Genomic DNA, 13,227 nt, shown 5'->3' with positions numbered 1-13,227 from the left:
TTAAATCAAAAAAGAAACATTGACAAAGCCAATAAACATTGTGTTGGTGAGACCTACTGGCTTTGACAGTGTGTGTTTCCTTTTTGCCACGACTGCAGGTATAAGTGCACATAAACCATGGCCTCCCGAGGAGTGTGGACTCAAGCCAAATATGGTCTGGGAGGAGGAGAAAACACCTGCTCAAGTGTAATCACTAGCAATGAACAGTTTACACAGCACATTTACTTTGTGCAAATACATGCTGTATCCGTGATGTCTTCTGAGGAAGGCACTGACACCCTCACCCCCAGGTGTATTTAAGTCGCGGGCTTGGAGAACCAACGCCAGCAGCTGAAAGGGCATTTCATCTGTTCAGAGGTAAGACCACAATATTCTTGCATTTTTGTCTTGTTGGGAGAAAAGGGTGGAACTGCATAGTCTATGCATCTCAGGGATATTGCAAGCATTTGGTGTCCCAAGTTGATACCCCCGCCTGTTGCTTTACAGTCACTACTGAGTTCACGGAATAGCAACTGCTCCCTCGTGCAGCTCACGTAATTCCCACAAGAATGATGGGGTTTGCATGCGTTATGCATTGGGAGTCATTGTTGTTAATGTTGTACATGAGGTATCCGCTGGAGCGCGCAAGGCTCACGAGAGACCAGCTCCAATGAATGGACCAGTTGCAAGAATCGGAGAGGAACTTTGCTGGCCTCACGCAAGTGACCACACCAAACACCCAGGTTCACAGTGACCATGAGAGATTTGTATCCAAACCGCGTCTCCCACAGAGAGATTTACAAGAGAACCGTAAACAAGTAGAAACACAAAAGACATGTTATACAAATGGCCCAATAACTAGGATTTATGCGAGAGTAGGCATGATGCAACTAGGAGCAGTCACAGCTGCTAGCGGAAGACTAGGCTCATTTTGGGGCATATTATCAAGGACGGCGTTAAAAATTATCGCCGGTTTAGCGGCAGAAAAGCGATAATGAGCTTGATAATATGCTCTATGGAATTCCCACAGAAGCCCATGTTCTGATGTGAACATGGGCTTCTATGGGAATTCTCCAGGGCATAGTATCAAGGCCATTATCGCCGTCCTTGATAATATGCCCCTTGGTGACAAGTCAAACACTCTGACAGGAGTTACTCAGTGAACAGGGATCTGAGGACGTGGGCAGGGCAGGCGAACTGTGGAGTTAAGGACAGTAACGCGGTCATTTAATGCCCGCGCTGGTTCAAAATATGCATACACAATACCTGCGTCTGCATTGACCAATTTACAGTTATTTACACGTGTGTAAATTGCACTCACTAATATCTAACACTCAGAGCCTGATTCACAAAGGTAAACTTACACTTTTGTGTAAGTTTGTAATTTTTGGGGTATTCACAAACTGCAAATTTAGTTTCCGTAACAGTAGTTTTACGACTGCTAAGACTTCGAACATGAAAAGACAGGCCTGTCTATCCAGAAGACAAATGCAAACACAAGCAGCACAAAACGTATAAGCCCAGATTTACTATATTTTGTATCAGGTTGCGTCACTTTTGTGGCACAGACTCTACACTTAATCCTTTTTGGCATTTATTAAGCCGCGCATAACCACTTTGCGTGGCTTTGTGTGATTTAGTAACGAGCATATTCCCACGCATCCACCCGTCTTTTTTAACAGAACCCAGATTTACAAAGACCTGTAAACCTGGGGTTTCACCAAAATGGTGCACCGGGAGCAGTAACGAAGAAGAAGATCTTTAGATCCCCTCTTTACTTCCTCTTTCCATGTGTGCTGCATTTTGATGCACACAGAAAGAGGAAAATGCCCCTACGCAATGTTTTGTGCAGAAAGGAGTCCCTTCCTGCCAAACAAAATACTGCCTGTAACGAAGGTACCACACAACATTTCTGCTCTGTATACCTTTCACACTACGTTATGGGAAATAAAAGTAAAAGCACTTGAAAAAGCTCTGTACCACCCCTTGTTTTAGTAGACAGTTCCCAACCATAATGTCATTACAATGCATATGCCTTTACCACGCATGCCTTTACAACAAATTTTGGGGCAGATTTACAAGAAAGTGACGCATCTGTACAGATGCGTCACTTTTCCTGCGCCACCCTTAGAAACCCTTGCGCCACCATAGATGCGCCGTATTTACAATATTGAGCACTATTGCGCAAGAATTGACAGATGCGTCAGAAATTCTGACGCATCTGTTGGCGGAAAAGTCACGCATTGCTGGAGTCGTGTCGCAAGCACGGCGCAACTCCAGCAATGCGTGTTGATTCCTATTCCCACTACAATACGTCACTACTTACGCCTGCTTGAAGCAGGCATAAGGTTTTGACGCAGTGGCATCCTGAAAGTGGCATAGTGAAATCTTGTAGATTTCACTGAGTCACTTTTACGAGGCTTTCCTGCGTGGGAATGCCCATCCTGCATACATTATACCTGACGCAGGTATAATGTGACGCAGGGCTTTACAACGGGACGCATTTCCCTAGATGCGTCACGTTGTAAATAGGCCGCATTGGTTGCGCCACTCTTGCGTTAAAAAAGTGACGCAACTGCAGCGCAAAAGTCATGCAAGGGGCTTGTAAATCTGCCCCTTTGTTGTAAAGTCTTGAATAGTAAAGTCATATGTGTTTTGCATCAAAGTATACGGTAAGTATATAAGGTTTAGTGTGGATATGGGTTTTTGGGTTTATAGGGTAATTATAGCGTTTAGGGTGGGTTTAGGATTTGGGGTGGGTAGGGCAATTTTAAGTTGGGTTTGGGTTTTCAGCTGGGAAGGGTAATTTTAGGGTTTAGGGTGGGGAGGGTAATTATAGGGTTTAGGGTGGGTTTAGGTTTTGGGTAGGAAGGGTAATTTTAGGGTTTAGGGTGGGTTTGGGTTGTTGGGTGGGAAGGGTAATTTTAGGGTGTAGGGTGGGTTTGGGTTTTTAGGTTGGGAAGGGTAATTTTAGGGTTTATGGTGCGTTTGGGTTTTTGGGTGGGAAGGATAATTTTAGGGTTTTGGTGGGGTTGGGTTTTTGGATGGAAAGTGTAATTTTAGAGTTTAGGGAGGTAATTTTAGGGTTTAGGATGGGTTTGGGTTTTTGGATGGAAAGCGTCAATTTAGGGTCTAGGGTGGGTTTTGTTTTTGTGTTAGTAGGGCAATTTTACGGTTTAAGTTGGGATTGGGTTTTTGGGTGGGAAGGGTAATTTTAGGGTGTAGGATGGATTTGGGTTCTTGAGTGGGAAGGATAATTTTAGGGTTAAGTGTAGCTTTGGGTTTTTGGGTGGGAAGGGTCATTTTAGGGTTTAGGGTGTTGAGTTTGGGGTGGGTAGGTTAATTTTAGGGTTCAGGGTGGCTTTGGGTTTTTGGGTGGGAAGGATAAGGGTGCATGGGGTTAAAAGAAGATATTTACTTTTTTATATATATATATTTATATATATATATATATATATATATATATAGTAATTTACCTAGTAATCCTTTTACCAAGTCTTTATCGCGCATGCCTGTGCGCTATAATGGCATGCATGATAAAGGCATAGATATCCGTGGTAAACATTTGCGTTGTAAAGACATTGGCGTAGTAATACCCACGTTGTAATGGCACGCGTGTTATTAGTACACCTTATAACTTCATGCATTCTTCCAAAGCAGTGCTTAATAATGCAGTAAAATGTGCAGTCTGTTAAAACGCGGAACCAGCGTGTTCCACTGCTATTGTTGCACAGTTCAAAGCGATAAACAGAGAGACACACAGCAACAAGTTCACCTATAACACACAGGGCCTGATTAACAAAGGTAAACTTAAAGGGAAAAAAAGTCTCTCTTTTAATGTGCGGAGACTCTCATAAATCCATTTGTGAATTTCAAACAATCGTAAATGTACACGAAAGTGTAAGTCTACCTTTGTGAATCGGGCCCCTAGTGTCATACAACAGGGTTTAGTCGAGAAGCAAAAGGTTTGGTATTTAGGTGATGCAGCCATTGAATGATTCACAGACCAATTCAAGCAATCTTTTTATTTTTGCAGAGTTTTATATTGCGCGAACTTGACCCTAATCCGAATCAGGTATCAGCGCGCTTTACACAGCACCAGTTACGTTACTTGAGGACACACATTCAAGTTTTATTAGGCACGGGGAGATTAAGTGATTTGCCCGGAATCCAAGGATATTCAGTGTCATTACCGAGACTCGAACCCAGTTCCCCAGGTCCGAGGTCGAGCGCCCTAGCCGTTAGGCCAACTCCTCTCCGCCATCTTCTCAAATGAACCAGTCATAGATTTTCATATAGGTAGTGCGTCTATACAGCCTGTAAGTGTATTATCAGGCCAATTCCAGGTTTTGTCCTTAGTTTTGTAAGAGTTTAGATATGCTGTATTTCCTTTATTATGCTGCATGTCTTTAAACCTAATATTGCAGTCAATTTGCCACACGACTGCATTACTGATGTACCCTTTGTAAGGGGTATAAGTAATATTGATAAAACGTACATTTTAGAAGAATTAGTCATTTTAAGCATGTAACAATTCAGCAACTATATGCACTTTTCTGGCAAAAGAAAGTAAGACAAATATTCAAACCTTTACAAGAAATCCAAAGAACTCACTTTAAACTCCTTGAGTGAACATCAATAAAATAAGCAAAGGTACTGGTGATCAATATGTTGATCGATAAACTACCACCTATAGCCATACAGCTAGCAAAATATAAAAATATTAAAAAACAAAAAACTGAATTTCAGATAATAAACATTTATGCAATTGTTTAATAAAGCACTGGCTTATGGCCAGAAGACACTTCTTAGCACTGAAACTTTGAAAGCCACCTTTTTTGTTTTATGGATACTTTTTATGACGTATGTTTCAGCCTTCATTACGCTGCAATATGTTGCTTACTCACACAACCCATGCAAGTACTACACAAGTGACACACATCAACATGCTTAACACCCTCTCAGAATGTTAGTGCAAAGGACTGAATAAGTATATAGAAGCAGAACTTTCCAAGAGTGGGCCAGTAGACCTCCACTCCAGTGACTCAGATATGACCAGACATTTTTCTCTGGTCAGGTTATCAATTCTCACGACAAAGCATGTTGCTCCAAATACTCTAGATGCTAAACCCACGGACAGGGACAGTTTTCAACTGCCAGAAAGTTAAGGCATGCTTGTTGTGACCATCAAGTTCACAGGGTAAATCCAGTACTAACTAATAATCAAGGAAGGGCCTTGGCCTTATTGCACATGCTATATTAGCGTGGCACCAGGATCAAAAATCCTACGTCAGGATATCGGATTCACAGTTAGGTCGACAGGGCTGAAGACCATGCCGGTTTACCGTGCAGGGGGTCTTCCTGTCCCAAGAATCAGGAAATGATGACTAAAAAAGGTTACATCCTTATGTGAATACAGATATATTATAGGGACAGTAGAAGCTGGGGTCAATGTGGGAATTTATTTTACAGGGATTAGTTAGGAGGGTGAGGCTGCACAGGGTATGGGTGGCTGGAGAGCAGGTGAGGCATGCCACCTAGGAATTGTACGCTGGTGTAGACTAGGGCCTCTGAATGCAGAACACAACACAATCTGTTTTAGCATTTGCTTCCCCTAGTGCTAAACATGTGCTGAGCTGCACAGCTTTGCACATCTCCAGTTATAACTTATTTCAGAGCATGACAATCGTAGTGGTTGGAGACTGACCACTCACAAAGATAGAGGAAATATTCTTTTTACACATAAGATAATATTACATTTTGAAATGAAGAAAATTGTTGAAGTCGAGGGTTTCAAGTGTTTTCAAATCAGACTGAGGGGAGGTGCTCTGCGGTGGGTAATCGAAAGAGTGTCTCCCAGGGTTTGATAGTACTGATTGATATCTTCGTCACTGCACAGAAGATTGCATTCCTTCGCTGTCCTATAAGCTAGAGATGTTATGTGTGTTTGTAGGGGCCATTGTGAACAACGGGTAAGTGGCTGGTGTCATCTTAATGCACAAAAAGCAACCTCTAGGTGAAAACCTTGTTTCTGTTCCTAGAAGTTAATGATAGAGCAATGGGGCCTAGTACCAATGCTTGATCACATCTTCATGTTGTTTGAATCTCCAATCAGTGGGCAACTATAATATGGTGAAGACAGTCCTTAACTCAGAGGACAGGTTCAGGAGAATGTGCGCTCAAATATAGACACCCACCATGCATCCAAGAGGAAATACGTCAAAAGCAATATTTAAAAAATACTAAATAACATGAAGAGGCAGGTTGTCTAGCCGCAAGAGGCAGCTAATGACCACTGGAGAAGATAAATCCCCCCATAACTCATAAAGCACTTCCTATCATTTCTACAAGAGGGGAGACAGAATGGGGTATTGAGTCTGCCACCGATGGATCAGCTGCAGGAGGCGAGGTAAGCAATTATGTGTTGCACCGCAATATCATGCATATAGGTACCTATTCCTAGATTATGCATATAATAACACATTTATTGGATTTCTTAACATGGTATCCGGCAGGTGATGCCCTTTGACTTAATGAAAATAATCAAGGAGAACAGCAGACAGCAGGGGAAGCTTTCCCACTGTCACCATGAACCTGGAAGTGGAAAAAGGGTGCACATTTTTCCTCCACGGCTGTGATATTTTTCTAGCAGTCACCAACCCTTTGGCTGTCATTCTATTGAGTAAAGGGACCATGGCTACTGGACGGAGTCACCCTTGCCTTGCGCAAGCCACAGACAAGTCTGGTCTAGCCGTTGACAGAAGGTAACTCTCACCTTCTTTACTACTGCTGATCAGCTTTTCCCAAAGATTCAACCACAGTATCCCACAGCATCTATCAAGCAACCTTGCATCCCAAAAACACCAGGAAAAAGTGAACAGCTCAAGTTATTTGTCCAAACTAGAGCCTTACAAGACGGTTTCTAAAACTTGCAACCAGGCAGCTTTTTAGGATTTTGTTCATGAAAATTATAAAGTAAATTGACAATGAGATCATTGCCCTCCTCCATCATCATGCTCCAGTTGGAGGCAGAGTACTCCCTTTTTAATCAACGCCTAGATAATTGATGACGGTGTTTATGGTCATGACAATGGGAAAAGGGAAAAGTAGCCAGCTGGCTTGGAAGTCCGGTTACTTGGGAGTAGGCGACGTGTATTTGTTTATAGCAAAGTTAAATTTGCCTGTTGGGATAACATGTCTCCTGGTACTGAGATGAATAACTAACATTATTACGAGCAGACCCCATCCCTTTAACTCTACGAATGCTGGATTTAGAAGAACAGTTGGTTTCAGTGGCGAACCACAAAAGTAATTCAGATGGGACAATGCGAAGTTTGTCGATACAGTTTGAATGTCGCATGCAACCGATAACCTGCTTATTTTGCCTGGAACCATGGTGGTTTTAAGGACCTTACCTCTGGTCTGCGTATGGTAATGGTAATGCATCATAGGCTCAGAAGGTATAGCATCTCATACCTATCATAACCAGCAACGGTCTTCTGTAGGAAATCCCATGTTCTTCTGAGTTCTCTCACATATATTTGCTCGGAATATCTGGTGTTTTTGACATCTGCTCTATAAAGAACAAATCGGCAATTTATGTACACAAACAACATCTTTTCCAGTTGTTCATTTCCAGTTGTATAAAGCATAGAGACAGGGTGCACGAAATAGGTTGCCCACTTGCACTTAAACTATAACATTGACTTCAGATGATGGATCTTTCATGCAGCCAGGCTGCAAAGCAAATTCTTAATGAAAGAAATGGTTTTGCTAAGAGCATCAAACGAGTTAAAACCTGACTCTGTGACAGGAACCTTGACTGTTTGAAACACAATTTTCTCGGAATGCCAACTGGATTCACCCTGGACACCAACATTAACTTCCCGGGAAGAGATTGCTAAAAAACACAAAGACAGCCTGGTTTCAGCTCTCTCTTCTACAGAAAATGGACCTGCTTCTTCTAGAAAGCAACTTCAGAACAAGCCCTTGTACTCTCACATCTGGATGCTGGTACCGCTTTTTTTCATGGCCTGCCAGACTCCACACTGCCACTTCTTACGGGCATCTAACATGCTGCAGTATGCCTTGTCCAGGGCCTGGAGAAATAGGATCATATCACCCCGATCCTGATGGAATCCTTTCGGCGTACTTTTATGGCCAGCATTTTCTTCAAAACGAGTGGAATAATTTAGAAAGCGGTCACAGCAGGCACCCTTGTGTATCTTGCAGACAAGCTCACCATCTCTGCTGGTTTGGGGGCACACCCACAGCCAGGACACCGTCATACTACAGACTAAAAAGTGCCAAAAATAAAAACAAGGCAGCAGGCTTTTGCCACTGGATCTCAAACATCTCTGAGACCATCACGATTGTTCCAAAAAACTCCAATTTAGGAAAGATGTGAAAACTCACCCCTTAAAAAACACTACATAACAATGCGTTAACTGTCCACAACTAAGCTATATCTTCTATCAATTGTTGACTTTATGCTTGACTTTGACCCTGTACAGTGTCTGCTGGTTTTCGGCCAGGTTTGGGTATAGGAAAAACATATACATTCATACATACATAAGCATAACTCTCTGTTTAATGCAGAGCAAGTTTGGACATTTTAGGGACAGGGATATATGCTATCGCCTAGGAAGAATCAGATGCTGCCATGTTCTGGATAAGTTGAGGTATAGAAATGTCACTAGATAGGAGATTAAGGTAAAGTGTGTTGCAGTAGTCAATTCACACAGAGATAATAGTGTTCATAATCGTTATGGGGAAAAGTAAACAGATGGAGTATTGCCTTAGAGCCCTCCATAGCGGGCTCTCCCGGCCAGGCCTTTAACAAGGGAGCAGGCCTTAAATGGCCGATAGAGCCCACTATGGAGCGCTCTAAGGCTATTAAAACATTACACGCCTAGAGAGCAGAATGTTCAAATTTGTAAAACAAAGAGGCCTCACCGAGTCGAGGGGCTTCAAATCCCCTCAGGCTATGTGAGTGCTTTCTTCACAGCAACAGCTTTGGAATGTTGTTGCTCTGGGCTTCTGCCAGCCATTAGAAGCCCAGACTTTTCATGGCCTTGAAAATATGGGCATTACTGTGCCTTGAAGGAGGCATTCCATGGGTGTTGCTGCGGGTGTTCCCACATAACATCCATGGACCCTGACACATTTCCAGATTTACAATGTTTTGTAAAGCTGGGAGTGTCAGAATCCGGTGTAGGAGTGGCACAACGAGTAGAATTACTTTTATTTTTCCTCATTTTTTCCTCTTTCTATGCGTGCATTCTGCAGTATGCCTAGAAAGAGGAAAATGCCATAAATGGTTGTTTTTGTGCAGGAACATCTCACTTCCTACACAAAAACAATAATTCCCGCAATACAGGCACCCTTGCAACATGACGCAAGGGTGCCTGCTCATGGCAGCCCATTGTGCATCAGCATAGACGAAAACACACGGATGTGTTGTATTGTTGTGCTTTTAAAATGACTTCGCTCGGCGCAGCACAATGGCTCGTGGCATCACGCTGTGTAATTTTCTAGCAAATCGAAGGACAGAAGCAGATGTGCATTCATTACATACTTTCACAGAAGGAATTGAGGTGTTGATAATGAACTTTCCTATGTGTGGTCTACTTCCATCAATCTTTTATGAGGTTTTCATGGAGTTTGGCTGTCAAAACATCTTAATGCTTACTACAATTTCTTAAGCCCTTCAATAGCTTGCATTTCGTGGACCAGTCGTCTATGCTGTAGTGAAGGAAGAGACACAATTGTGTAATAAAGGCCCCTGGGGCCTCAGCCCTTCAGAGGGCCCTTAAGCAATTTAAAGTGTATGCATTTCTGTGAGTTATAGAATATCTGGGCCCCTTTCAACATTCTGCTGGTGGGCCCTATAATCTTGCATTCTGCCACTGAGGAGGCATGGTATTTCTGGTTATTCAAGGAACAAGCAAGCGAAGGCTTCGGAGAAGAAATATGCAACCCTATCACATTATTTTTTTGTAAATTTGAAGCGGATCAAATTTTGTTAATACGGGATGCCTACTTGAAACTGTGCATCAGCTTTATAATTCCGGTCCAGCTGCTTGCCAGCTCGGTTTTCCCTCCTGTGTATAAAACTGTGGCCACAGGAGCTAGAAGGTCTTCAGTCTCCTCCTCGTAGCATTTCAATCCTAGGTAAATAACAGGTTAGTTTGTTTTTTCTTTTAACTTATAATACTTACAATACAATACAATACAATACTTTGAAATAATGAACTGACCGACACGATCTTCCAGTTACGAACACAAATCTGCTCTTTTTCTGTTAGGTATACTTTTACTTTCTTTCGAAAAAAGTCAAAAGTGTCTTCTATTGAAACAGTTCCATAAATCGATGTAAGTTAAGTCAAGTGTTTGGCCCTTCTGGTGTACAGAACAGAATACATCACCCTTGAGTTATGTAATTAATTCTAAATATTGTGAAGTTAACCTCACTTGTGGTTGATCAAAGTGCACATTAAGGCGTTCCATAAGTATTATGGGGCATATTATCATGAAACTGCGTTAAACTTATCGCCGCTTTAGTGGCAGAAAACCGCCGCTAAAGCGGAGATAATGGGTTGATAATATGCCCTTGAGAATTCCCATAGAAGCCCATGTTCTGGTGTCAACTTGGGCTTCTATGGGACTTCTCAAGGGCATATTATCAAGCCCATTATCGCCGCTTTAGCAGCAGTTTTCTGCCGCCAAAGCGGCGATAATTTTAACGCCGTGCTTGATAATATGCCACTATGTTCCCCGTTGTACTGCAGCTTGTGTATTATAGGCCTTAAATTACGCTGGTTTTATGCTTGTTACTAGGCCTGGGCTAAAATTTCGTTCAGTTCGCGGAAATTGCGATAATTTGACATTTTCGCGTTCCGCGGAAAGCGCAAAAATGTCAAAATTTCCGCATTCCGCAGCTTGGCGATAATTTGTTTCTTGCTCGCGCTGTAAAATAATACATTCTTGCGCGCGCGCAATCGCCTTACCTGAATCCCTGCATTCGCTGACAAGTTTTCTCGATCCGGTCGCGTTCTCCATGAGATGTTGTATTGTTTTTAGCCATTTGCACTATCTCGCGACAGTTCACGCCCGCAGTGACGTCATGCGTCCCGCGATCACTTCTTTCTTCTCGCGATCATGCACCGCGAGACAACTGAAAACAAGATGGCCGCGCCCGCGAGCAACAACATGGGTAAGTTGGTGAGCCGCAACCATGCAGAACATCTCGCGAACATGCGGGAAAAAAACTTCCGCATCTTCGCGATATTTCCGCGTGTTTGCGATAATTTTTTACATTTTCGCGATAATTTGCGAAAGTGGATTTCGCAAATTCCGCCCACCCCTACTTGTTACACGAAATTCATAAAATAATCCCATTACGCTACTTGATGTGATTACACACCACTTGCCATAAACCTTTTCCATGAGGGCAGTATTTGCTGAAAAATGTACAGCAAATGCACAGTAACAAAAGACATGGGTGACTTTTGTTCACTGTGCTTTTTTTTGCTCTGTTTTTTAGCCCCGAAATGAGTTCTTGAATCACAAATATAGGGGGGATTTACACTTTACATATTTAAGTGTAATTTTGATACAATTTTGCATTATTGCTTGCAAGCAAATTTGAAACATTTCACACATCCTTCGTTAAGTGTGCTGATACACTATATGTCATCTCATTTGCAGAAAAAGGTTAATAACTAATATAACTAGTACTACCGCCAACCGGCGGTACACAATAAATATCTTCACATAAGGACGGAAAAGGGCAATTGCCCGAACAAGGTCCTTGAGATGCCTTACAGCAGGGATTCTGGAGACAAGTGCCCAGACAAGGGCCTTGGAATGCCTCATGGAAGGAGTACTGGAGAGCAGACAAAAGGTAAAAAATGGTAATTGCCAAACGGACACGGCACTTGCAGACCAGGCATGGACACAGGACCACGAAGGCCAGACATTCGCTAGCAGGTTGAAGCCCCAACCCGCTGTACCAAGTGACAGAAGTAGAGCTATCACAGCAGTTGGATGAGATTTATGACAACGTTGAAGAGACATCATGACTGTACGGTTGATGCATTGCAGGATTATGCAAATCATGGTTATCAATATTGAATAAATTATAGGGTGTACGCTGTACAACCTGTTCTGAGATGGTTTACGTTGTAATCCGAGATAAGCTAGAAATGAGCATGCTAATGACCAATGCCATCATGCCAAGTGTGTACCAATTTATGATGTGAATAAACTGCAGCCATTCTAACACCACAAACATCTTGGTGTAAATAATTGATGGGAAGGAAGGATCGGCGGGAGGGCCCATGACACGCTCGCACAGCTGGGGGGTGTTCACACATTCCACATTGCATGGCTCAGGCCTGGCCAAAGGCCAGGGCTTGCGCTTGGAGCTCACAGTGCAAAGTCCATGCATAACTGGTTCAGTGGCCTTAGGTGTAGAAAGTGGCCAAAGGCCTGCCATGTACAACTCACAACACACATGCGTCTAGTTCAGTGAAAGAAAGCACGGCCGGCACCAAGACCGGTGCATAAATGGCTGAATGCGTGTTTATTTATTATGAAGTACAGCGGAGTTGGACGCAGCCTGGCCAAAGTCATTGTGTATCAATGCCGGGAAGCGAACCCCAGTGCACATGGCCAAGGGCAGTGTGCACCACTGAATAGGTGCATAAGAGGTTAGGCACAGAGACACACCGCGCCCAACACCCCCACCGCAAATGACTGTTTCCATCATTTCACGAAGTGCATTGAAGATTATTTGTATTTCAATATTGTTTGTGATGTACTATACAATGTTTCTTTTTTTCAGTTCTAGAAATAAAAAACCCAGAGAAAATGGAGGTGCGCCAAGCTTTTCTCCTGCTGGCCCTAGGTATGTATTGCTTTTTGACAGAGACTTTTGTTGTAGCCTGCTCCTTACAAGGACCGCGTTTGAGTGGCTCATGTACATGTCGTTTGAAATGTCCCTTTAAGAGTTAAATTACCCAAGCACACAGACTTGAGCTTGCAGTATGTAAGGAGGTATTAGCATGGGACGACTTGATTACGCATAAGGGACTGGTGCTTAGTGGCAACATATTTCAGTATCAATCCACTGCACCCTTGTGCCATCACTCATTGCGGGCCCAGAAGAAGAACATCTGTTTCAATAATGCCTTTGGGAAGCAATTTAACCAAAGCTTAGGATCTGGCCCTGGTTGCTCTCTTAGC

The 13,227-nt window shown here is 42.9% G+C and overlaps 1 protein-coding gene across 1 annotated transcript in view; it reads left to right on the top strand.

Annotated features, from left to right (window-relative positions):
• Positions 1-325: 325 nt before the first annotated feature.
• The window catches only part of LOC146809267 (alpha-tectorin-like), a 59,251-nt gene continuing 46,349 nt past the window's right edge, over positions 326-13,227 (top strand). Inside the window, exons 1-2 of the mRNA XM_085616085.1 lie at positions 326-357; positions 12,827-12,889. Of these exons, the coding sequence (XP_085472211.1) occupies positions 12,853-12,889 (37 nt within the window). The 5' untranslated portion in view covers positions 326-357; positions 12,827-12,852. The remainder of the gene's footprint in view (positions 358-12,826; positions 12,890-13,227) is intronic.

This window comes from Triturus cristatus, chromosome 7 (genome assembly GCF_964204655.1).
Source record: "Triturus cristatus chromosome 7, aTriCri1.1, whole genome shotgun sequence".
In the NCBI taxonomy this organism is placed as follows: domain Eukaryota; kingdom Metazoa; phylum Chordata; class Amphibia; order Caudata; family Salamandridae; genus Triturus; species Triturus cristatus.
The sequence above is the reverse complement of the archived record's forward strand: the minus strand, read 5'-3'. Positions and strand labels throughout refer to the sequence as shown.